The sequence below is a fragment of the Leishmania braziliensis genome (genome assembly GCF_000002845.2).
Source record: "Leishmania braziliensis MHOM/BR/75/M2904 contig, possible fusion of chromosomes 20 and 34".
Taxonomy (NCBI): Eukaryota; Euglenozoa; class Kinetoplastea; order Trypanosomatida; family Trypanosomatidae; genus Leishmania; species Leishmania braziliensis.
In genome coordinates, this window is record NC_017947.1 from 511,005 (window position 1) to 535,741 (window position 24,737).

Consider the following 24,737-nt stretch of genomic DNA (forward strand, 5'->3'; position numbering starts at 1 on the left):
AAAAAGAAACGAAGACGAATAAGAGAATATATGCATATAGGTGTATACACATATATATACGTGTATGTACATATATATATATATATATGTGTGTGTGTGTGTATACGTACAGGTATAAGAAAGCGGACCAACACGGCGTAATGGAAGTGTGGGGAAGGGGATGAAGGCCAGTAGAACCACCCCAACCCACAACAATGCAGGTCAGCGCCATATTCACAAGCTCTTTACATCTACAGACAAGAAAAACGAAAAAAAAAATGCCGGCCGTCAACGATGTCGCTGCCATTCCATCCACCGCGGTCCTCATATACAGACTACATAAAAACACCGTCTGTCTCTCGATTGCCACGAGACGCGGGAGTCGCGCAGAAGGGTGAGAGAGAGGGGAAGCATGTGCACCGTACTGTACATCGAGGCGCTCGTCGAACCGAAAACAAAATCAAGATAGAGAGCGGACAACAAACCCCTCAAAAGGGGCAAAAAAAAAGAAAAGGAAAGACGCAAGTGGAGCGAGAGGGTTGAGTGAGTGATAAATAGAAGATGAGATCCTCAATCAGGGCAGCGACGACACCTTTGTATACACTAGACACCGCCTGCTCGACTTTCCCTTCCCCGTACCTAAAACTGGTCTGCGGCCAATTCTGCTCACACTTCTCGCATTTCAAGCTTCTTTGCATGCTTTAATACACCCTTAGCTCTGCCCACATCATCACACCATCTAGAAACACCGGCGCGCTCGAGCGCGCCGCCACGTCAGTGATGCCTTGCGTTGCTGAATCGGCCTGGAAAGGTCTTAGACTTCGATGACGGTGCTGCTGGGATTGGCACTAGTTTTCCTAGCTCGGTGCCTGACAACTGTGTCAGCGTGCGACATGCATCGTCGAGGTAGTCGAGCGCGATTAGGAACGGCCGCTCAGAAGTGACCTGGAAGTCCTCATGACGTGAGTCGGAGGTAGTCATCTCCTGCAGCTCTGCATCACGGCTTAAAGAAGGGGATGTGAGGCTCGCGCGCGCCTCGGCGGGGTTACTGTTCAGCGGCCGCCCACTAAGTGGTGAAATGTCGGATAGAGAGATGCTCGACTCGCGCAAGCTGCCCGATGGCGAGTACTCGATAGGGCCAAAGGACGAACTGTGAATCTGCCCGTTAACGGTGCTGCGAGAGTACTTCTGCGAGCTACTGCCGGCACTACCGCCGATAACGCTTGCTCGGCCACTTTTACCAGACATAGGTGGTAGCCCAACAGTTTTGATCTTGCTTTTTTGTCCGCCGCGCAGAATCGACAGTGAAGTTTGGGAGTGCTGGTCAACACCGATCTCCAGCGCGTTCAGCAGTGCTGTGAGGAGGTGCTTGGAGAAGTCCATGAAATGCACATATTGACTGACAGCTGCAGCTGGAGTAGCCGTACGCGCCGCCGCGGAGGCCGCAGACGTTTTTGATAGCTCTGTGCCCTTCACTCGCCGGGTGTGGTTCGCGCCTCCACGGGCGGCAGACAACGATGTCGGTGGGGCTGGGATCTTTGTGGGCAATCGATTATCGGCGCCCGTCTTTTTTCCTGCTGCGCCACTGGCGGCCGGGTTGGTGGAGCTGGAAGTCACGAGCTCAGTCGGGCACCCACTTGCAGCGTCGTCTGGCACGTCCTCCAGCGCCCGGGACAAAAGCCGCCCCGAGGGAAACATCTTGAGCAATTCCTGCAGCGCCGTCTGAATTCGCTTCGCCTCCTCCCAAAAGTCGAGCTCCGCAAGTTGGTTAGTTGGCTGCTGCACCACGGTACTCCAGTCCGTGCGCCATGCAGCCGGCAGTGGATAAAACAACTTTTTTGGCTCTACAAACCACGCATGCTGCGCCACCATCTCTTCTGGCAGGAGTATGGCCCTGGGAAGCATTGTCGATGTGTGGCCCGTCGTCTCTGTGGGGAGAGACATGGCTGCTGCCGACTCGAGCTTCTCGGTGTCGTCAACCGGGTCGGCAACATCCTCCTCACCGCTGGGGCCCTCAGCATTGTCTTCGCTCGCAGAAGTCGTTGCCATCGCTAGGGCCTCCTTCGTGAGCTTGGCGGCACTAAAGGTGGCACTGGTCGACGGCAGTATCAGCGCCAAGCGGCCCTCGAGCTGGCACGGCACAGAAACCACGCACTCCCCCGTAAACATGTTCGCTTTCACAGTCTTCAGCTCGCTCTCGCTCTGCACCTTCTTCGTCGTCCCAGTTGCGGTCCTACTGTCCTTTGTGGCACCTTCAGTTGGGCAAATCACGCCCGGCGCCACCACCACCTCCATCCTCAGCTGCTCCAGCAGCAGCTTACCGCTCGGGTGCGTGCCCACCGCCTCTAGCAGCGGCCGACTCAGACGTATCTCGCCACCATGCGCGTGCCGGCCGAGCACGAAGGTCTCATCCACACCAACGCCGCTGATATGGACAGGACTCCAGGACGCAGCGGTCGTTCTACCACCATTACCGCCGCCCTCACGCGCACCCTTGCTACTGGGGTCGTTCTTGCGGGCCACAGGCGAAGACGGGCAGGAGATGAGTCTCCACATGTACTGATCCGACAAGTGCACAGCAATCTGAGGGCGAGGCCCGTTAAAGAGCACAGTATGTGATTTGGGGTCCTTCACATGCAACGTGGTCTCCAGAAGGCGCAGTTCTTCTGGCCATATTGATTTGACCATCTCGAGCTGGATTTGCCGCGCCGCCTCAAGCGCTCTGAGAGGTCCCTCAAACACGACAAGGTACGCCGTTGTGGAGTTCGTCTTTGCCACGTAGCCGCTAAAGTTGAGCACAGCGTTCTGGACAATGTAATTATAGTGTGCCCAGACTAGTTTTAGGAGGGGTGGTGCGACAGACCGGGCGATTGTGCGAGCACCACCAACATCGCAGTAGAGAAACGCAAGGGGCTTCGTCGGGCGCCGCGTGTGCATGACCTCCGCCTCCACCTCCTCCACCGTACGGAACCGCACGAAACTGCGACGCACAGACGCGTTCTCTGACTGCTCCTCTGCTTGCGGCTGGCCCAGCAGCAACCATGGGTTACGGAGCAGCGAGGCCGCCACCGTGCCAACCTTCCAGGGGCGCTCGTAGTCGTCCTCGGAGCTCATGCGGGCCATCTCACTCAGCTCCAGTCGCCGCTGCTGCTGCTCCATCATGTCGAGTACGGCCTGCCGCGGCAGCTCATCCCGGCGCCGCATAAGTGTTCCCAGGACAGAACGGTAGGGCAGGTATAGTCTCTTGTTTTGCATGGCAGTCCTCCCAAAGGTGCGCAACTGCGGGCGACGGTATGCAAACGGCTTGGGTAAGATAGAGTGCACCGCCGCCGGGGCAGCGTAGGAGCCGATGAACTGGGACTTTTGGTTCACGATGTTGTACTGTGTATCGAGCAAGTTCTCATTCTTTGAGTGGAAACTACGGATGACATCCTCCATGGCAAGGATCTCTCCGCATTCTGCGAGGTCACACAGAGTGCCGGAGAGGCGAATTGCCGGACCGGTGCACTTGAGCACACCGTTTTCTATGCTGCGGTAGATGGCGCCCATTGGACCGCTCGCCACGCCGGCGCGGAACAGGAAGATATCCTGGCCCTTGCCCAGCGATGTGTGGGCATACTTTGTGCCTGTACGATTGACTTTGATGTAAATCTCAGACACGAAAGCGAGGGCTTGCTCCACCTCGCGAAACACGTACGTGAACACATCAGAGTCGTTGCCGTTCATGAAGAAGCCAAAGTGCACCTTGGCGGCGTTGTGAACGTCACCGCGAATGGTGTTTTGAATTGATTCAAACTGCTCATCCGAGATGCTCTTCAGGAGCAGCCGCTTCCAGAGAGTGTCATCACCCGTGTCGATTGTGCAGATATACGCTGTCTCCGACGGGTTCAGTGTTTTGTGCTTCCTGATCTCAAAGCGATCTTCAGATTCCATCCTATCCCGCTCCAGCGCCGCGCTAGCTGCCTCCATCTTGCGACAGAGGACCATGATATTATTCCGTTCCTCTCGAACTAAAAACAGCTCCAGCAGTTGGGCGGCTCTTTCGGAGAACTCAGGGTTCCGCTCCGGAGTTGTGGTAGCCAAAGGCGCCTGGGCAACAGCTTTGTGTAAAAAAGTGGCGCGGCGTCGCATCTGCTGCAGAATGACGCCGCCACCACCGTTAGAGTCTTCGCCCACCTCCTCTAGACTTTCGAAGGCGTTACAGAGCATTCCGCGCATCGCCTTGACAACCATGCGCACCACAAAGGCGCTGTCATTTAGCTCCAAACACGGGTACTTGCAGCTGGGATGCAGCACAGGTGCCAGGACTCCTCGGCGACTGCGCAGTTCTGAGGGAAGAATTGAAGCAATGATGTGATGCGCACCAGGGAAATCCACAACGTCCCACATAGACCCCAGACACTCGCGCAGCTCGGCCACGCTGCTCGCCGTCGGTGTCGATCGATTCTCTCTTATCTGTGACTGCAAGCACAGGAGCTGTGCCCACCTCTCATTCACCGCAATTTCACCAATCGGGGACTGCTCAATGGCGGCCTTAACTGCTTCCTCGACCTCCGGTCCAAAAAAGGCATACTTTCCGGAGACAGGGTCTACGTACGACTCTGGAGAGCATGAAAAGATGCAGGTGTGCATGCGGGGTCCTTTGTACAGTACCGTGTTGCTTTCCAGAATGGTGGAAAAGGACGGTGTGTTTTCGATGCACGACAGCCACGAGAGACGCATAAGCTGCTCGTGGCACTCCTTTGAGAACAGAAGTGCGTCAGACGGTGCCTGGAACGCAAACACCTCTATATTCTGATAAAATCCCACGCGGTAGCCACGAAGCCCGGAGCTCCTGTGAAAGAGGAACTGTTGATACACCGTCATGATGAACTCCGTGATGCCATGCAGGGGATATGTTACGCTGGAGACAATGTGGAAGACAAAGGAGACGTCTCGCTGAGGAAGCAGCATTGCATCCCAGCGCTGCACGTGGTACACATCATCGTGAGCCTCCATCAAGTTCGCTTCCGCTGCCTCCAGTCGCTGGAGTCCGGCCGCCCGCACTCGCGCGGCGATGCGAGCACGCTCACAGGCCACTTCCATACGATTTGTCTGTCGCTGCCGCAACACATCGTCCCCGACGCGGGCCTTCAACGAATCGTTCTCGCGAAGCAACCTCTCGTTCTCCTTCCTTGCTTGATTCAAGGCATCAGTCACGGTAATCAGCTGAGCCTTCGAGTCTGCTTCCAGCTGAATGAGTGAGCGCTGCAGTTGTTCGACGGTGTGAATGAGCTCCTCGTTCCACATCAATACTTCGGCTATCGGCGTATTATTTTGTGCCGTCTTTTCCTGGGAAGAGGTGGGCAACGGCTCACCACCGTAGGAGAACGGCCGCTGGGGTGTTGTTTGTTGAAGCTGAGCACGCAGGACCGCTATCTCGGCCTCCAACCCCTCTATGCGCTTCGCTGCCTCGCGCTTCTCGAGAATAAGGTTCGTCAGATGAGCATCCTTTTCCTTCATGCACGCATCCAATGGAGTGTCGAACAACGCCGCCAAACCCTCCATGTCTCACAAAAAAATCATTCAGCGGCGGATGTGCGACTTTCATTTTGCAATACGTAGATCAACAGGTGCGCATATTTCAGTAATAAGCCAAAATACATGAGAGAGTAGAGAATGAAAGATTAGGACACAAGGGAGGCATTCCTAAAATAAGACGTCACACACACACACACACACTATATACATCTATAGTATGTGGATGTGTGTGTGTGTGTACATCATGAAGGGGCACTGGCATGGAGAAGAACGCGCCACATTTGCCCTGACAGTGTCATTCTCAGGCCATTTTACAAAGACAATCCAGATGCACATCATCCTGACAGCACCTGAAAATCAAGCCGGGTAACATTTGATCCTCGTTTCCTTTTCGATAGAACTCAACGTCATCGTGGTAGTAACAGCACGGCTCGATGTCGCCGTCTCGCTTCGCGGACCTCCGTCCTCGTCGTTATCGAATCAAGGCTCTCTATTATGAGCACGGTAGGTCTGCCAGTCATCGTAGCTCATGCGGTTGCTCTTTTTTTCAATCACACAACACATACTAAAGCAGTAGTCACGCCATCGCTTGTTGAACTGTTGCGCCTTTTCCTGGTCGTCACCAACAAGAATGTTCATTGTCACCTTTGCTCTCACGTCATCAGGGACAATTCTCCCAAGGCGCTTCAGAAATGCCTCGTCTTGCTCAACGGGCGTACGCATTTCAAATTCAGGATTGAAATCTTCGAAGAAGGTACTCCTCCAGTTTCGCTTTACATATTGCCGGAGTTCTTCGCAGCGGTTAGCCGGTATCTTCGCGAGCTTGTTGGTGTCCAACAGTAGACGAGCATACGAGCAGCACTTTGTCATCACATTGTACCTGAACGTTGTACTGTTCGACTCCTCGGCCTCCGTGTAGCATCTCCTCATCTCATCGGCATAATATGGGCGAAGCACTGAGTTACACTGCTTACACACGGGCAGGTAATCATCGTCCAGTGGCTGCCGTTGAGGCAATGGCATAAATTTTCGAAACGACGTGGGTGTTATAGCGTGGCGCAGGAGCCCTTTAGTTCCCAGGCAACAGGCACAGCTCGGCTTCTCTGATTCCACTAACGCCGCCGCATCTGGATGCAGCTCGCTCATGCCGTGGGCAAATGGGCACTGGCCCTGTAACTCACAGTCCCCTAAGGCATAATAAATGCATCGCCGCGTCTTCACCTTCGGATCGAACAAAAACTGTATCTCGAGGGTCTTGCGTGGATCGCCCGCTAAGCTCTTGGTGATCACCGCCAAACTCTTCTCCGCCACATAGAATTTGGCCCTTTTTCGCGAGCACTCGAAGAGAAAGTTTCCATTTCTGTCCAGCACACGCACTTTGACGCAACTGCTTGCCTGCACCTGCCGCGCAGCGTGGTCATCGCTATCAGGCATGGGTTTATCCTTCTCCCTCTTTTCGACATCTAACTTCCATTGCTCCTGCTGCAGTTTCCTTAGCTTCATTGCTGCGATTGATGAGGTATGTCTGAGCCACTGAGGAATGTCAAAGGTGTTCGCACTCATGCAGTACACCTCTGATGCTTTTAACATCACGTTCTGCCCGATCAAATAGGACGCCAGTGCGTCTTCCGCCGCGTAGTTCACGCTACTGTCCGGAAGCGGTAACTCCCAATTGCTACGTGTAATTTTGTTATCCTTCACTATAGATAGGTTTGCAACGCTTTCCGCAAGCGCTTTAAGATTTGACCGTGCACCGTGATGAAGGCCAAAAAAGGCGCTGTAGTGAGCCACGTCAAGCACACTTTGAATTGTGATGTCCTGCTCCTTTCGAAGGCGCGAGACATCGCCATTGATGCCAACGCCACACTTTATGATGGCCGGATCGCAGAGTGCCTCCTTCACAGCAGCGGGCAAGGCGCGATCATCGAAAAAGCTGATGTGAAGCACGAAGCAGTGGCTGGATGTTGCAAACTGAACGACCGCCACTGGTGAGCTGCGAAACCACTCCGAGTCAATGCCCATTATTCTTAAGTACATCGGCTGCTGCTGAAGAGTCTGCATCATCTCTGTCCACATGCGTTCTCCATAGGAGAGCCAAGCTCCGGTGCTGTCCACAAAAACACCACACAACCTGGACGCAACCAGGCTCGATGTTATTGTCTTCATGTGTTCTTCGACAACCGCAAGCACAGAAGTAGTAGTAAAACAAGAAAATGTAGCTGAAGCTCCTCCCCTGGGAAGCACATAACAGATTCAAAGCATTTTCTTCCCCTTCATATGTCCTTGATGATGAGGTGCACCTCAGCACGATATCCAGAGTACAGTGTCTGCGGCGTAGGGAGAGTAGAGCGGTGCACAGGTACTGATGTCGGACGCAGGGTTCTAGATGGCGCTGCGTCAGTGTGGCCTGCAGCAGTGCACAGATTTGTAGAGTGAAGACGTTGATGGCAAAGAAAAAAAAAGAGAGAAAGAGCTGCAGCTTCTGTTTCGAGTGCACCGCCAGAGAGCGGGAAGGGAGGTGTAGAGATCCCCAGAGTTTGCATACAATGAAGTGCCGTTTTTTATTTGTCACAGAGAATACTACTTTGTCTCGCAAGGTGGCCTTTTTTTTTATGGCTGCCCATAGCAGTGCTCTCAGTACGCAGACTTTGACACAATAACCGGTGCCCCCCCCCGCTGCCGGAATCACCGCTGAGGCTGAGCGGTGCAATGAACTTACAAACTCCTCCACCGCAGCTGTTATGCTTTCGTTTAGTCTTTCCAGGGGGTTCGTAACTGGTGCCCATCTGTTACGTCTCGCTGTTGCAGCACGGTTGCTTTTAGGACTGCGCTCTGTTGTTCTTGTTTTGCTTGCAGCTGGGTTGTCTCCGGCGAGGTTTCGGCACCCTTTGTGGCTCTATCAAACATTCCCAGCAGCAGTGCCTCTAATGGGTAGAACAAAAAAACGGCGTCCTCATGGCAATGTTGGGGCCGTCGCCCTTTCAGACGACCGCAGCGTCTCGACCTCCGCGGCGGTACCTCTCAGATGTGCCATCGAAACACGCACTGTCATCGCGTTGGCGTGAAGGAGGGGAGTGATTCTGTATTCAGTGCCACTTGGGGTTGTGATTCTTTGGCGGTGCTCGCTACCCTCCGAGAGGGGGTGGCCAGCTTTGCCGTAGGCCAACCGGCACAGCTCGTTTGGGGGCGGGGGCGCCGCGTACATTTTTTTTTCGCCCCTCGCAGACTCCCCCAGTTCGCGGGCGCCAGGGGGCAGTTCAGCTTCGGAAAAGAGGGTAGGGTATTTGCCGGGTTTGCACAAGGTGGGCGCGGGACTCCGGCACCGCCATCATCGGGGCTTGAGGGCCCCCAAAAGAACCTGCTGGGGCACTGTGGTGCGGTCTCGGGTCCGCGCGCGCGGGTGTTGTCTCACGCCTCCGCGAGGGCATCGCTCAGCAGTCCAATTGCGCGACGGCAGCCTGCTGCCTTCATCCGCTGCTTCGCCGAGTCGCCATCCGCACCGGCAGCGACTTCGAGTGCTTGTCTGAGGTGACCGAGGCCAGCGCCGGCGGGGTCGACCCCTTCGATGTAGTCTGCGACAGCATTGAGAATTGCGGGTTCAACAGCACTATCGTCGTCAGCACTCTCTTGCGAAGCAAGTAGCGCAGTCAGCTCCTCGAGAAGGCGGTCGACTTCCCGCAGCTCCATCGGCACTACGGGCTATAAGTAGCTGGGGTGTGGCACAGGAGAGAGAGAGAGACAAGTGGTGGTGGTGTACTAGCCTGGCTACGGTGCGAAGTGATGGATAGTGAGTGCCACGAGGGCAGTCCTGATCTTGAAAAAGTCGCCCCACTGCGACAGAACTGGGTGGAGTACTACGACGCACTGCTGTTGGCCCACCTGCTTGCTTCTTGGAGACAAGGGACGCAACGTGAAATTCACAACGACAGCGCGGCGACATGGTTCGCAAGGGTAAGATTTTATCGAAGTCATGTGAGGGGGAACCACGGTAGCAACAACTTACACCAGAACAGCCCGCGCACCACATTACGGAGTGGGGGGAGGGGAATCGCAGAACAACGTGGGGAGTGCAGCACGAGTCTGTACTTCGGTACACCTCTCCGCTCGGCAGCGTCCTTGTGAGGGGCTAAAGCTTGGAGGAACGAGCAGCACGAGCGTGGTGCAGCGTCATCTCCGCATTCGCTGACTCCACAAAGCCGCTGTTCATAAAGCTCAGCTTCTGCATCGGAATCGGAGTATTGTGCCGCATTGGGAGCGTCACGCCAAGAATCTGCTGCCGCACCACAGAGCGCACATTCATCGTTTCCATGAAGTCGTCGCAGCGGACGTAATCGAGGTCGCGCCAGTGGTCCAGCTCCTTCGTCACGTCCTGGCCGGCGGGCACCTGCGCTGCAGCACGCAGCACCGGCAGTACATCCAGTAAGGCACGATCCTTCTCCAGACGGGCAATCTCTTGCTGTCCTTGTTGCAGGCACTGCACCAACTCCTCCTCCATCTCCTGCGGCTTCTCCTCCTGGGTCCGGCGCAGGGCGATCATGTAGCGCTGTAACACACTGTCGTCAGGGTCGAAGGCGTCAATGCGAATGCCGTTGCGTGGCGTGAGTGGGAAGCTGCGCACGTTGTCGTCGACCATAACGATGCTGGACATCTTCCGCCCCAGCATGGGAAGGTACTTCATGTACCCTTGGTGTTCGAGCGTCTGCGTGCGTGAAAGGGCGTAGAAGTTTGTGTGACTTGTGCTGCTTTTCATCTTGTGGCTTTCCTTAGCTAGCTCCACATAACTATAAAAGGAGCGCGGCAGTTGCATCACCTGCTGCTCGAGCGCGTCAAGCACGGCGCAGCAGTACGATGCGGTTCCTGCCGTCCAAAAAATCACCTCGAACAGCTGGTTCATCTCATCCAGGAACTCTTTCAGATGGGGGCGAAGCAGCACATAGTAATCGACGAGGGGGATGACGCCCGGTACCGCTGGATCTCGGGAGTTCTCGTTGCTGTCGTCATGACGGCTCATGCCATACGTGTGTATAAGTGTTTCGTCAATGTCCAACACCAGCGTGTGCTTCTGCTTGTTCGCCGGCAGCGGCGGCGGAAGCGGAAGTGGCCACTGCGGTTCAAATTCTTGACGCAGCCCGATGGCCACAATGGAGCGGAGCGGCTGCAATGCCGCAGACGAGGCCTGCTGCTGCAGGAAAGAGCTAGCACGCATGGCAGCCTCGATGGTGTGTAGGCGTTTCTCTCCTTCCAACCACCAAGGGGGCGCGGCGTGATCAGATCGAAACTAACAAAGACAAACGAAAAGAATAAGAACAGCAATCCCAGCTGATTGGAGAGCTGTGTCTATATGTATGGTAGCAATGGACTCTGGTCGATGACTGTCGTGTCGCACTCGGCTGTGAGAAGTGATGTGCCGACAGGGAAAGGGGTGTACAATCGGGCTGAAGAGAAGCGGGGACACAACCGTGACAGCAGCACCTGACAAGTGCAAGGATGACAGAACCGAAGGCAAGGAAGGAGATAAAGAGGGTGGCGATGGTGCACATGCGTGAGAACCATCCCGCCCTCCACAAGAAGAAGAGATGAACAAAAGGAAAGTGCTACGGGAAAGCTAGGATGGATCAGGACGGCGACTTCTCGAGCTCGTATGGTTACTGAAGGAGGAGGAGAATGTAGGTACATCGCTAATGGTTTGTCGAGCGCCACATCCATCAAGGAGATCGAGATGAACGTCTGTTCGAGTTTTCTCCGGTTCCAAAAGGGAAGAAACATGGCGAGGGGAGGGGGGGGATATGGTGCTCCGCGCAGTGGAACCCGTACAGCGAGGAAAGCCCACATCTGCCAATCCAGGAGATGGTGAATGACTTGCAGAGACGCAGCAGCAGCAACAATTTCGCAAGTTCTGAAGGGGTTCGCACCTTCGCGTCTCCCCTCCCGTTATTCCACACGCATGTGCGTGGGCACGCTATCGGCGGACGGTTACACGTCTACCCCACGCCTAGGTCGTGCTCCACGGACCACTCCTGCAAGTCACCCAGCGACGTGCCAAACTTGACTGTTACACTCAGCGGCACGAGCAACTGCATGGCGTGCGACATTGCTGAGGAGAGCAGCGGCACCACCGTCCGCAGGTGCTCCTTGCGCACCATGAAGACCATCTCGTCATGGATCTGAGAAAGAAGGGACACGTCGGAGCGATCATAGCGCTGCAGCACCTCCTTCGAAACGGCGAGCATCGCCATCTTCATCACGTCCGCGGCGCTGCCCTGCACTACGCTATTGAAGGCCTGCCGCTCCGCGTACGACCGTCGCGAGAGCACCGTGCTGCAGATGTCCGGCAGGTACCGCAGGCGACCACTGAGAGTGCGCACAAACCCATTGGCGCGGGTTTCCGCGATGACGCGGCGGTGATAGGTGTTGATGCCGGGAAACGCATTTGTCAGCAACGAAGTGATGTGCAGCGCCCGATCAACCGTAACGCCCATGTGCGTCGCGAGTGTCTTTGGGCCAGCACCGTAGAGCACGCCAAAGACGACACGCTTGGCCAGACTGCGCTCCTCAGTGCTGACGGGCTTCTTCTTGAAGACCACCTCGGCAATCGTCTGGTGAATGTCCGCCGAGCTTGTCAGGGCCTTGACCAATGCGGGGTCGCCACACAAGTGCGCTAATACGCGTAGTTCGATCTGTTGGTAGTCTATGGACAAGAGCACGCACCCGGCAGCTGCGACAAAGCAGCGCCGAAACCCCAAAAGGTCTTCCTCGCCCTCCTCCTCGGTGGAGGTGATGCCATTACGTGGAAGATTCTGAAGATTCGGCTCAACGCAGGATAGTCGTCCAGTGTCCGTACCCTCCTGAAGAAAGTTTGGGTGCAGTGTGGCGTAACCAGTCGCAGGAAGGATGACCTCGTCTGCCTGCATCGTATACGCCTCCTCCTCGCCGTTCCGCTGATTTCGTGCTGGCCGTGGCTCGGCGCCGCTAGGGCTGTGTCTGTTGTTGCCCGCATGAAGCCGGCGATCCACAAATGGACTGTCGTCGTTCACATCTACACCTTCTCTCAGCAACGACGGCCGCTCGGCGACGGCGCGCTCATCATCGTCGTACAGCTGCTGCTGCCCTTCCCTGGCGCCACTAGTTTCTGTCTCAGTGCCAACGCCGTCGCGAGAAAGAGGTGGGCTTGTCTTCGACCTGGAGCGCACCACGGCGTAGCTCATCATCCCTTCGATATATGTCTGCATCAGCTTTGACACCTTGCGATAGCGCAACAGACACGCAGGAAACTCGTGATGCCGCGCGAGGGCACGCAGTGTGTCCTCCGCCGTCGACAGTCGTCCCCCTTTCGTGATTATGAGACCAGTGGTACCAACCGCTTCGGCACTTTCAGATTGCACCAAGTACTTACCCAGCTGAAGCACCTCATAAAGTGCCTTGCGGCACTGATCATGACTCTGTATGTTGAACTCCTCGCCGAGCTCCGGGACAAGCTTGTGGGCAAGGCCGCGTTGCCGCGCCATCTCCGTCTCGCAGCTCATTTGGTAGCGACGAACTTCATGCAGATCCACGGGCATGCCATTGTACTTGAGAAGCGCCAGCAGAGGCGCAATCCGCTTTTCCTGCCTTAGGAATGCTTGCAGGAGCCCTTTGCTGCCCAGCAGCCCGTAGAGACTGCGGTACACGGTTGCCAAGTAGTACACCTGATGGGCTAGCTGGCGCTGTGCGGGCGTCAGAGGTGGCGCAGGTGTTGTTGCAACGGCAGTTCCAGTGCTTTCTGCAAAGCTGCCCCTTGCGGGCGAGAGGCGCTCTACAGGGCTTGTCTTCTCCAGCTGCACGTTTGGCGGTAGCTTCCCACCGCAAACGTGCAAGAGCAGCTGCCCGTAGTCGTAGAGAACGCTGCTGTCCGTGTCACTTGCCCCGGTCACGGTGGTGGCAGAGCCTTCCCCCGCTAAGGCGTACGCGGGGGAAGGAGGCTTCGGCAGAGTACTTGCCATGTGCAGCTGAGCCATCCACGCCATCACGCGCACATCACTGACACAGTACGACCACAGTGTGCCCTTGCAGTAAGCGAGTAGTGCCACCAGGAGCACCTGCGCGTTGAAGGTAATGAGTTCCACTCCGGGTAGCTCCGTGAGGATACGGCACAGAAACGTCAAGCCAACGGTCTGTGCCGGCAGCCCGTACATGTCATCTTTCCACCGTATCAGAACAAGCTCCACGTGCTGGTGGCTGCGCACAGGGTCGGGGGAGGAGAAGCAGCACGAGACGCGGTGCTTCGCAGTCTTGGCGCCGCTGCCGTAGTAGGTAAAGTTCGTGCGACACTCCACACTTGCGAGGGTGGTGGTTGCGTTTCTATTGCCACTGAGAGCTAACACGCCAACAAACAGGGGTGGTGCTTGGATACGATCCGGGTCATTAAGGGCACGGCGCACGTCGCTGAACAGCCCCTCGGCTGAGTCCTGCAGATAGACGTAAGGGACGGAGATTGTGGCGACCGCGGCCGGTTCACTCTGCAGATTCGACATTGCACTCCCGCCAGCTTCGGAAGAAGCCAAGGAAAAGAGAGTGCGAGGAGTCAGCATTGTCTGCAGAGTTTGGTTAGAGACACCGTGGAAGATTGCGTCGTCGCCACCGTGCCCTCTTGTTTTGCGCTTTCTTTTCTCGGTGGATACGTCCGCCGCGGTATCGGTGCTGGCACAATCGCGCCTCCGTGCAGTTAGCTTCCTTCGAGCATCAGTGCTGGACGTACTCCGCCCTTGCATGGCGGCGCTGGTCTCGTCCCGTTCACTGCCTTCGCGTGCTTCCGCCTCCTCGTCGCCGTCATTGTGGTGCGTCGTCTTCGTTTCTCTCCTCCGTTTTTTGCCGCCCCAGTGCTTCGCTGCCCAGAGGGATGGTTCGCCGCCGCCGTTGCGCTTCGGGGGTCCACACCTTTGCGCTTCGCTGCTGTGCTGCACCTTCTCGGATAGCTTAGCCAGCTCCGCCTGCAGTTGACGCGTGACGTCGGCACAGGCACCGTCGCTTGTGTCAGGGGCATGCTGGGACAGCGTGGCCGGTGCCGGACTACGGATATCAGTGCGCGACACGCTGCGTGGCGGGGGCTTCACAGTTTGCCGCTGGCACACCGTATTCTCACCATCCGTGTGATGTTCGCCATCGTCGCTCAGCACAACTACGTCGTCATTGTCGAGAGCAGATTTCACCACGGCACGGACTCTGGAGCTAGCCTCAGGAAGAGGCCACGGAGAGGCATGTGCGCTGCTTTGCTCGTCATGTGGTGGAAGAGCTAGCGCCGCAGCTCTGTTCAGGCGGCACTGACGTCGCAGTTGGACCTCGTTTTGGGCCTCAGCGCTGTGGAAGCGCGTGTTTTGACGGTATAGGAGAGAGGAATTGGTGGACGTGTCTTGCTCGGGGCGGTGGCAGACGATGGTCTGTGGCTGCAGGCGCTGCCCCTGCTGCTGCTCTAACGGAGGTAACGCCTGCGACGCAACCGCTGTCCCCATCTGTAGCCCGAACTGACGCCACTTGTCTACATTTCGTGTCGTTTCCTCACTTTCAAGCGGTTCCCGAAAGCTTGGCTGTCTCCACGCCGTTGTTTCGCATTGAGGGAGCCCTGAGGCGAGGTTGCCAAAGGCCGGAGCTCCTCCTCTGGCAGAGGGGGAAGACGGGCTCCCACCAGGGATGGAGCAGGCAGACCCAGACGGTTTGGCCCCGGCCGTGGAGTTGCGGTGTGTCATTGGCACGACTCGAAAGGAGTAGCGCGTGACATCAGCCGTTCGCTGAAAAGGGTCCATGTCGAGCAGTGCCTGCAATCGCGCAAGTCCAGATAGTTCAATGTCGGCGCAAAGGAAAACAAATGGAGAACGAAAAGGGGCATCCCAAACAGGAGACAATGTGAAGAGCACGACGAAAGGCCTCTGCTCTCTCGTTCCGTCAATGGTGATCTCTCCGAGGGGTGGTGAGGAAAGGTGAAGAGTGAGGTGGTGAAGAGAGGAAATAAAGAGATGGAGTGGATGGGAGGAAGGGAGGCGCGCCTTGTAGATGGGAGAGGATGATCAGAGGAGTGGGTGGGAAGGCTGCGAGAGACAGTAAGCTCTCCCCCTTTTCTCTCCCCCCCCCTTGCATTTTGTGGGCATTTTCTCGGGTTTCTGCCCCGCGTCCGGGTGTCTTTGTCAGCGTGTGTGTTCTGGCAAGCGTGTTAGGGAGCTTTGCAAGAAGAACACAGAAAGGGAGGAGGGGAGGGGAGGGGTAGAGAAGGGCAGGAACGAGGAGAGAGCAGCGGCAGAAGAGATGGAGAAGTCATAAACAGAGAACACGAAGAGGCACACATGTGCTAGTGGAGCTAACAAAGGAGAGAAAGTACAAATTGAGCAGCGCAGAGGTGGGGTGGGGGGATACAGCGAGAGGGAGAAGAGGAGAGAAAGAGAGATGTAGAGCAGAGGGGGGCCTAGTGGACGGCATACGCTCATGTAAAGAGAGAAGAAAAACAATAACCAAAAAAAAATACGGTAAGAAGAGGCAAAGCAGCGAATAGAGCGGTGGGAGGGAGGGGGGGGGGAAGTACTCAAAAAGGAAAAATGGTAATCCACGCGTACGCACATACACACACACAGCACCTTGTATGAACAAGAGCACGCACTGGGCGAGGAGAGAAGAGGCGCAGACAAAAGCGTTGCAGAGCGTCTCTCCGCAACCATCTTGACAATGCACGTGTGTGTCTGCGTGTGTGTCCCTTGTCATATTTGCCATGCTGATGTGCTGCACGCGACGTGGTTAAAAAAAAGCCACGCGCATGTACACCAAAAGGGACCACACGTAACCACGCATGCAGAATGCGGTTCAAGAGCTGCACCTGAGCGAGCGAGCGAGAGAAGTTGAGGGATGCTGTGAAGCTTCCTAACGGGTTGCCACAGAGCAACACACAAGAGGGCACAGCTCGGAAGCAGAAAAAAAAGAAGGATGCCGCATCTGCAAGGCTCTTCAACTACCTCCTGCGCTCCTCCGGCAGCGAAAACGGCCGCTTCGTTGCCTCGAAAAGCGCTTGCCGGTACGTTGAATCTGCGTAGTCGTCGACGCGACGGCCGCCTAGTCGCAGAAGGCGCTCCGGTGAGCGGAGGAGGTCTAGAAGCTCCACGAAGAGAAGCTGTTCCAGGACCAAGTCACCTACTTGCCCGCTGTTAGCGGAGGAGCGGGCGAGGTACAGGTAGCGCAGCAGCTCCGCTACTGGTTCTGGATTGGCCAGCTGCAAGAGCACGACTCGGTGCGCGTCACCAGCAAAGTAGTTACGAATGTAGCTGCTCATCACCAAAACAAAGCTCGTGTAGAGAGCGATGATGCCGACGCTAGGAATCAGCGAAAAACTGCTTTGCACGACTGCCACATTCTTGGACACAATCACGAACGCCAGTGGGGTTGACTTTTCATCGATCTCCACTGCGGACGCAATCTTTGATGAGCCTGCAGGGCTGGTGGGGGCGTCGGTGGCGAGCGTGTTCTTTGCAGTGTTGCGTTGTCCATCCTCAGCGCACGTTAAGCAGCTGAACCCGCTATATTTCCCCACGCGGTGCAGCGTCAACGAGCAGTTCACCCCTCGCACGTCCAGGCCTGAAAAGAATGAGATGCCCGCGCCAGAACTCAGCACATACGGCGCGTACAGAGACGGTAATGGGACCACAACAGTACGCCACGGGCTTGCCAAATAATCGGTCGTGTCCGCTGAGTCAGCGCTATCCGCTGCATGCCACGCCTTTAGTGCCTCGGCGAGAAGAGCCTGCGAGGCAGGCGGCAGCGTGTAGGACTCTTCAAAGTCAACCGCGATCCTTGTGGGCTCACTTGCACGGTCACGTGTGACACGGTTGCGAACAACAAGAGTAACTGCGTCTGCTGTTTTACCGAGCCGGTCGAGAAGTTCCCACAGGGCTGCTGGTGTGTAGGACCACATCCGAGTGCTGCATGGTGCGACATGCGCCGTCTGCCACGTGTCCGTGGCGGCAGCGTAGCGCAGAAGCTTCTCGGCTCTCACAACGGTACCATCCCCAAAAAGGGCTGCTGCTTCGTGAAAGCTGGACGGACATACGGTGCTGTCGGCGCTGAACAGCGGCACAGGTGACATCCGAGCGAAGGTCACCTCTGTCGACCAGCCAGTGACGTGGCTCGCGCGCACTTGCGGGCTAAACGTTGAGTACCAAAAAAGAGGGAAGAAGAGCACCAACAGAATGACCGTGAATCCGAACACACCCTGGTAGAGCCGAACCAGGTAGGGGAAGCTGCGACCTTGGTGGTGGCTTGTGTAGTGCAGGTCGTGCATGTCGACGTAGCGCCGATACACCGTGTGGTGGATGTCCTCCAGTAGCATCCAATGCTGTACTTTCAATGCTGTGGCGCTGAACGACCAATCAAGCAGAACACGCAGCTCCATCAGGAATGGCACAGCGCGAAACGTCACATGGCCTACCCAATGAAGGAGATCGGTCTTGATCGTGAAGGGATCATGCAGGCGGTGCAATGCGTAGCCGTGACGTAGCTGCAGAGCGCTACACCAGAGAGAGGCAAACTTCGCAGCGAGCAGCAGAGATACCGACGCCGTAGTGGCGACTGAGGTGGTAGCACCGCGGCCTCTCTTGCTCTCTTGCACGGTGTGCCAGAGCACGTAGAGCGTGTGGTAGACAGTGGCCAGGAAGAAGTGCAACACGTATTTGGCGACAAGGGCCCGCAGCACATAGAGGATGCGTTCCAGGAAGAGGACAACGACAAACCCCAGTGCGGTGACCACAAAGATACCAGGTAGGTGGTTCTGCTGCACGGCGTGGAGAAGATTGCCTTCAGAAATGGCGGCGCCCTCTGGCACAATGGCGTAGTAGGCGCAGCCAAAGAGCACGAGTGAGAGTCCGTCGAAAAAGAGCTGCGCGGCGTAGTAATCGGCACCAGCGCCACAGCGGTGCGCGTTCCAGCAGCGCAGATGACGCTTGCAGATTTTACACAGCTCTGCCACGCCCCGATGCGGGTCGTCATGACGTCTTTCGTGAGCGGAAGCCCCAGTGGACTCCATTGAAGTGAGGACAGCCGCCGAGACGCTTACCGGCGCGTCACGCTCGCCTTCGCGACGCCACAATACGCAGTGGTCTGGATAGACGATCGACCACTGGATTGCAACAGCCGCCACGACACATCCACTCAACGCAAGATCCACCCACATGTAGCGGTGAAACTCGCTGCCGAACATGGTGGACGACAGTGGGGACAGCAATGACGCCGCCGGAGCGGATGATGCAGCCACATCGACGCGTAACACCAGCAGGCTAAGCCAGCGACAGGTGGTCAGACTCACAGATGGCCCCATGGTGAGGAGGTACACACGCGCACCACTCTTGACAAGGAAGACGAAGCTGGAGAAGAGCATCTGCAAGCGCCAGTACCATAAAGGCGGCCAGGGTCGCTGCAGCAGTGCGTACACAATGCTCGCCAACGACGGCACGAGATTGACGACCGTGCCACTCACAGTGAATTGGACCAGCATGAGCAGTGCACACAGATACGGCCAATGCTGCACTGCGCAAAGCTCTAGCAGTTTCCACAGAGAACGGACGTGAATGGTCTCAGGGTGAGAAGTGCTGGAAGGAGGTGCACCCACAAGGGTGCCCAGCAGCGCCGTGACTCCTTTTGCATCCGTGGATAGCGCTGCTGATGTAAAGCCTGCTTGCGAGTGTTTGGTCATCCTCTCCATGGACTGACGACATCGTTGCCGCTGAGCATGCGGTGCGTCGGCACGTGGGCCGGTTGGGCACTCACCTGCTGAATCGTCCACTTCTGCTGGAAGGGGTGCTGTATGGCGCTGCAGGTAGCCGCCGAGCAGGTCCAGCACTTTATGTGCGGCCAATCGGGCTCTGCTACGTAGACCCTTCAGCAGTAAGGACACAAGGGCACAACCGTCTGCGCTCCTTCGCGCCCCCCCGTCGCTGGTCATTGTGGGCGGCGCCGTGGTGTATTCGGCTCTCATCTGCTCAGGACGTGCTTGGTCTTTGGGTGGCAAGGATAAGCATTGACGCGCAGCGGCTTCTTCGAATGAAGATGCGCCATCGGCCACAGACACGCCGGGTGGCATGCCGCAGGTCGTCGGCGGCCAACATTTATTAGAGCTACCGCCGCTACTGCCGTTCTGACGCAGCGAAACATCCACGTAGGTGACTCCACGCAGCCTCGAGTGACTCGCGCGAGGGCCTGAAGAGGCAACAGAAAAGGCGTAAGGGTAGTGCGCACACGAGTGTTGCAGAGGCAAGGCACAACGATTCACGCTATGCTCTCCGTTGCTGTACGCCCCGCAGCTTCTGTGGCGGACTCCAGCGTCATCTTCGTTGCCCTCCACTCCGCCTCTACCCGAGCTTCGTGTTGGTGCCCGGCTCCACCCCTGCCACATGTACGGCGACGACGCCACCTCGCTGTCATGGTGTTTCAGTGGTTCGGCAGCACTTTCACTCAGCACCACGGTTGCTGTCGCGGCGATCAGCCCAACTGTGGATTCGCTTTCCGCGATCGTCAGGCTCGGCAGCGTAGATGTGATCTCGGAGTACTGCCACGGCACAGGCTGCCCCGGGAGACAGCCGCACACGGAGGAGTTCGAGTAGAGTGGAGAGCTCCTCAGTGCGTCAGCGGTCCCACAAGCGTTGTTTCCGTGCACACGTGCATTGCTGGCAGAGAAAGGTTTATTGTGTAAGAGGGTCAGGTAGTACTCATGACTATCGCTGCGGCTGCTGACGTAGGATGGTAGGTGCTGCGAATCATCTCTGTCCATCCAGAAACAGTGACTGACGCTGGTGCCAAACGGCGCATGCCCAGCCATGTGTTGCCTGTCGTGTTGGGCGTACTGGTGATTCCGACACCACGATGCCACATGCTGCTGGGGTGCGCGCGTACGCCGCGGCCCACTGCCGCTACTTCCTCGAGACGATCGGAAAAGATAGGCGTCACGCTCAAGTCGAAGCTCCTGTAGTTTGCCGTGCGCCGCTCGCTGCTGGTCAATCGCATCCGACCACTGTTTCCCATCCCTTTGCGCCAATCCTCGCCGTAAGAGTGCGCGGCGCTCCCGCCCTCCATTGAAGCGCGCCACCGGAGAGGTCCCGTAGACAGAACCGTAGTAGCACACAAACTCTGCCCCGGCCCACCACAGTCCAATGGCTGCAATGATGCGCCAGCATGGCATCGAGTTGTGGGACGCCGCGGGCACTGCCCCGACAGCAGCGAGCCAGCGGCCGTGTTTGGCCCACACACTTGTCGTTTTGAGCGACTGTTGGATTGATGGCAGCAACACAATCATCTGCACTTCCCAAAGAAACAGCAGCATGCAGGTGTAGAGACTCCACAGCCGTTGACGGGCGTTACCTTCGCGCTGCCGTTGCACCTGCCCGACACGCGATGAAAAAAGCAGCACCGTCGTCATCGCTACCGCCAGAGAAAGTAGCCCCAGCGTGGTCGCCTGTCCGACACCCGCCACGCACACCCACACTAAGGAGTACGGCGCAGATGTGATGAAGCCAGCGAGGAGACGCACTGCCATGATCCACCAGACTCGTACGCGCGACCACGTGGAGGTGCTCGTCACAAACGAACTCGCCACCGTCAACGACGCCGCTTCATGAGCCTCATGCGCGCATCGTCCCAGAACCCGGCAGAGAAGTAAGCACCAGCTCGTCAAACTCACGACGGTCAGGCAAGCAGCCGTCCAACAAAACTGCCACTTTGCGTTTGGACTGTCCACTGGAACACCAAAACAAACGGTGAGAAGCAACTTGGCCACTGGTGTGGTAACCCATCCAGGTAAGATTGAGTCTGCGGAAGACAGATCCGCTTGTTCTGACGTGTAGAGACACCCAAACAGGACGCCAGACGCACACACAGTGGCGAAACTGGTGACTGCGGTGGCAAACACCCACCCGTTGCGCGGAGCTAGGTAAAAGGACTGCACACGCACCTGAGACTGAGGCGCTGGTGCGTCACGCCGGCTGTGCTGCACCGCCACTTGCTCGTCGTCATGGCCCGCTTCGGTATGCACATTCTCGGCGATTAGCCTTTCAGTGTTCGGCATGTCCAACGCGGAGCCGACATAGGCGATTGTATCGTCAGCGCCGTTTCGAAGAGGGGAATACAGCTCAGCAGAGGTGTTGCCCGCATCACTGCAAGGCTCACCTTCACGGCTGTTACTTGAAGGGTCCACGACGGATGACAGAAGGTCATCATTGCGCTTCATCCAGCTCGTGATTACGACAGAGCTGCACTCTTCGTGTGGCAGCGATGGCGACTCACGAGAGGCATACACGGCTGACACAAACACCTCTGTGCCGCCGCCATCCTCTTTCTCTTTCACGTCTACGGTTGAAGACCCAACGACCACATGCTCAGCATTCGGAGATCCGCGTGGCTGCTGCCTCGTCTCCGGCACACCCGACGTCACTGACTCCAGACAAGAGAAGGACAAGAAAGCAACGAGAAGCGCTGCTGCGACGATGCTCTGCCACACAACTGTCAGCACAAAGAGAAGGTGCAGTACAAGGAAGAGATAAGCGCTGTTTGCTATAGCGTACGGCAGCTCAGACATAGCCATCACGAGGCAGCGAATGCACTAAAGAAGAGAGTGGGGTTGGGGTAGGTAGTCGAATGCTGGAAGGTGTAGCTCATCAATGGAGATGCCCTTTGTGGAGTGGCAGAGCGAGAGGGAGAGAGAGAAAAAAGAGACGCATAGAGAGGCGTAGAAGGAAGGAAGAGGAAGGAGCCCCACGGTGCGCTTGGCAACTCGTGCTGGCAAGCCAAAAATCCCCCGGTCATGGATACAGAGATAGAGAAAACAAGTGAAGGCTATAGAGAGAGTGACTGATGATGCCTGCGAGAGATGAAGATAGGGGTTGGCAGTCGTCCCAAACTCTGCGTAAGTCGCCTCAATCAGCACCCTCTTCCACGTCCCCATCACGTTCATGAGCGGAGGCGCCATACCTCATGGCCTCACATAGTTTTTCTCCTTTATCGTGACGCCCTGCGGTTTATTATTTGCGCATGCCTTCGACTTGTCGTCCAGATGACGAGGACGCCATACACAAGCACAAAACAAAACTAGCACTCAAAATATAGGTGGGACGCCCCCAAGTCTTGCTGCTCCCCTCCTCTCACGTATACTCTTGGGCTGTCGAACAATAAATGGACGTGCCTCTTACACAACCATACGGCAACAGCTAGACAGCGCACGGGGAAGAGGTGCAAAGACACCATCCCCGATGTCTCTTCGCTCCTCGCAAAGAACGGGCGCGCAAGCGTAGAAGTGAGCCACGGCAGACTTTCAACTGACCTCAAGTAGTTCTACTGAGTCACCGCCTTCCATTAGCGTCACGTAAGGGCGAAAAGCAGCCTTGTACGCCACGTCGTCGAGCGGCAGGGAAAGGTCGACCAAATGCTGCCAAAACTCTTTCCTGAGATTCCCCACGCGGGTCGTCGCTGCTGCTCCCGCCGCTGCATCGCCACTAATGGCCTTCAGCTCCACTGACAATGTAGCAGACACCGCCTTGGCAGACCCGCTATCAGTGCTGCTCGTATTTGCTGTATCCGTGACGCTCCACCGCAGGCGCAGCGCCGCATCGTACGCTGTCGGCGCCAGCTTTTCATCTACCGCGGCAGAGGACGGGAATGGATCAGGAGAGGGCAACGCCGCCATTCCGCTTCGCCTCGCTCCGCCCTGGCGCATCTCCAGACAGCGGTCGGCGATTTTCTTGCCGAAGATGCCCCAGTGATCACTCCACAAAAAAACCCCACGCGTCGTGCACTCCACCGAGAGCGCGTATGGCTCCTCCCAGATCAGCGGTGTCTCCAGCACGCGCTTGTTGTAGATCACTTCCTCCTCCACTGAGGGGGCACATGGCAGGCTTGCCCGCGTTGCCGCATCCGCCTCGCGGGTTTCGCCGGTGGCGGAGACCAAGTTCGGGAAGTACGCCGGTGCGATGCTGAGGAGAATGTGAGGCTCGTCGGCAGTGACGGAGCGCACGTGGAAGCCAACGGACCAGCTTTGGTATGCCCTCCATGCCTGTTCCGCCCATCCAGGAGCGCCAAAGGATTGGGCAGCCACACCACTGGTGGTGGCCATCGGGTTCACAAGGGCGCAGCGGCCGCTAAATGCGTGATGAGTGCGCCATATCGTCGCACTGCGGGCCTCCACAGTGTTGAGCAGCTTCCCTTGAGCATCGAACAGGACATTGTTTCGATTCTGCTTATACAGGTGCCGCGGTGGTGCTGCTGCATCCTCCTCTGGTGCGACCTCTGTGAGAGGTGCGCCGAGGCGGTTTGGTGTCGTGGACAGTCCCGTTGCGTATACTTCAAACCCCCACATGAGTGATCTTGGAGAAGGTGTGTATGAAGGTCAGAACTAGAGAAATGACAGACGCACACACACACACACACACACGAAAAAATACGCAAGAGGGGGATGCGATTGAATCCGTGTACAGTTGGTAAAGAGGAAGAGAGAGGTGAAAGAAAAGTAAAGGAGAAAACAGTGGCTTGCTTCTAGGGTGAAGGTATTGTTCTTGTCGAAGGGAAGCAGAGCCGAGCGGAGGGACGGCTGGTGTGCCTGTGTGTGGGGAAGGGTGGGCGCACAGCAACGGAAGGGGGCGCCAGGTAGCTGAGGCACACGCGCACCCGCACCCTTCCCCTTAAAGTTTCGACTTGGCGACTAGAAAGTCACGAGGTTGGCGAAATGCAATGAGATGCACAGAAGCGCATATGTACTCTAGCTCGGGAGGAGGGGGGGGGGAACACAACGAGCGCGCACGCACACACCCACAGCAGGAGAGAACGAGGGGTGGGTGGAGGCAGAGCAATGCGAAAAAAAAAAAACGAAAAAAAGCAAAAAGCGCGTTTAGCCTTACGTGAAGGTGTAACAAGTACATGCTGAGGTGCTCTGATGCACACCGTCAGCACGCCGCTGCGTGGCGCTCCCGATTACAGTCGCCACGAACGAAAACAGAGTCCTCTCTCAGCAGGTGGATAAGATTGCAAAGAGAGAGGAAGTCCTCTGCCATATGAGGTTTCAGTTCAGAATCAGTGAAGATTCGTATATAAGCGAACCGCCGTGTCGAAAAAAAAAAAAGAGCGTGAGGCGAAATGTCATTATAAGAGAGCAGAAGAGCAGCTTTGCCTTGAGAGACGTGTCGCTCAGAAAAGCACCGGCTTTAAATCGAGGGACTCTGCACGTCTCCCCGCAAAGAAGGTACGCCCACCCCACT

The 24,737-nt window shown here is 56.7% G+C and overlaps 7 protein-coding genes across 7 annotated transcripts; all 7 read right to left on the reverse strand.

Annotated features, from left to right (window-relative positions):
• Positions 1–753: 753 nt before the first annotated feature.
• Positions 754–5,526, reverse strand: LBRM_20_1260 (conserved hypothetical protein; the record flags this gene model as incomplete). The annotated part of the gene is made up of 1 exon (XM_001564360.2): positions 754–5,526. The coding sequence occupies one exon, from the start codon at positions 5,524–5,526 to the stop codon at positions 754–756; it is 4,773 nt and encodes a 1,590-aa protein (XP_001564410.2).
• Positions 5,527–5,979: 453 nt separating this feature from the next.
• LBRM_20_1270 (hypothetical protein, unknown function) lies at positions 5,980–7,563 on the reverse strand (the record flags this gene model as incomplete). The annotated part of the gene is made up of 1 exon (XM_001564361.1): positions 5,980–7,563. One exon carries the CDS (start codon positions 7,561–7,563, stop codon positions 5,980–5,982), a length of 1,584 nt encoding a protein of 527 aa, XP_001564411.1.
• A 1,344-nt stretch (positions 7,564–8,907) lies between these two features.
• On the reverse strand, positions 8,908–9,186 carry LBRM_20_1271 (conserved hypothetical protein; the record flags this gene model as incomplete). The annotated part of the gene is made up of 1 exon (XM_003722937.1): positions 8,908–9,186. The coding sequence occupies one exon, from the start codon at positions 9,184–9,186 to the stop codon at positions 8,908–8,910; it is 279 nt and encodes a 92-aa protein (XP_003722985.1).
• Positions 9,187–9,625: 439 nt separating this feature from the next.
• On the reverse strand, positions 9,626–10,705 carry LBRM_20_1280 (putative NLI-interacting factor; the record flags this gene model as incomplete). The annotated part of the gene is made up of 1 exon (XM_001564362.1): positions 9,626–10,705. The coding sequence occupies one exon, from the start codon at positions 10,703–10,705 to the stop codon at positions 9,626–9,628; it is 1,080 nt and encodes a 359-aa protein (XP_001564412.1).
• Positions 10,706–11,480: 775 nt separating this feature from the next.
• LBRM_20_1290 (putative mitochondrial DNA polymerase I protein A) lies at positions 11,481–15,275 on the reverse strand (the record flags this gene model as incomplete). Its single annotated transcript, XM_001564363.1, has 1 exon — positions 11,481–15,275. One exon carries the CDS (start codon positions 15,273–15,275, stop codon positions 11,481–11,483), a length of 3,795 nt encoding a protein of 1,264 aa, XP_001564413.1.
• A 1,190-nt stretch (positions 15,276–16,465) lies between these two features.
• On the reverse strand, positions 16,466–22,075 carry LBRM_20_1300 (conserved hypothetical protein; the record flags this gene model as incomplete). The annotated part of the gene is made up of 1 exon (XM_001564364.1): positions 16,466–22,075. One exon carries the CDS (start codon positions 22,073–22,075, stop codon positions 16,466–16,468), a length of 5,610 nt encoding a protein of 1,869 aa, XP_001564414.1.
• A 726-nt stretch (positions 22,076–22,801) lies between these two features.
• Positions 22,802–23,842, reverse strand: LBRM_20_1310 (conserved hypothetical protein; the record flags this gene model as incomplete). The annotated part of the gene is made up of 1 exon (XM_001564365.1): positions 22,802–23,842. The coding sequence occupies one exon, from the start codon at positions 23,840–23,842 to the stop codon at positions 22,802–22,804; it is 1,041 nt and encodes a 346-aa protein (XP_001564415.1).
• Between the last annotated feature and the right edge of the window lie 895 nt (positions 23,843–24,737).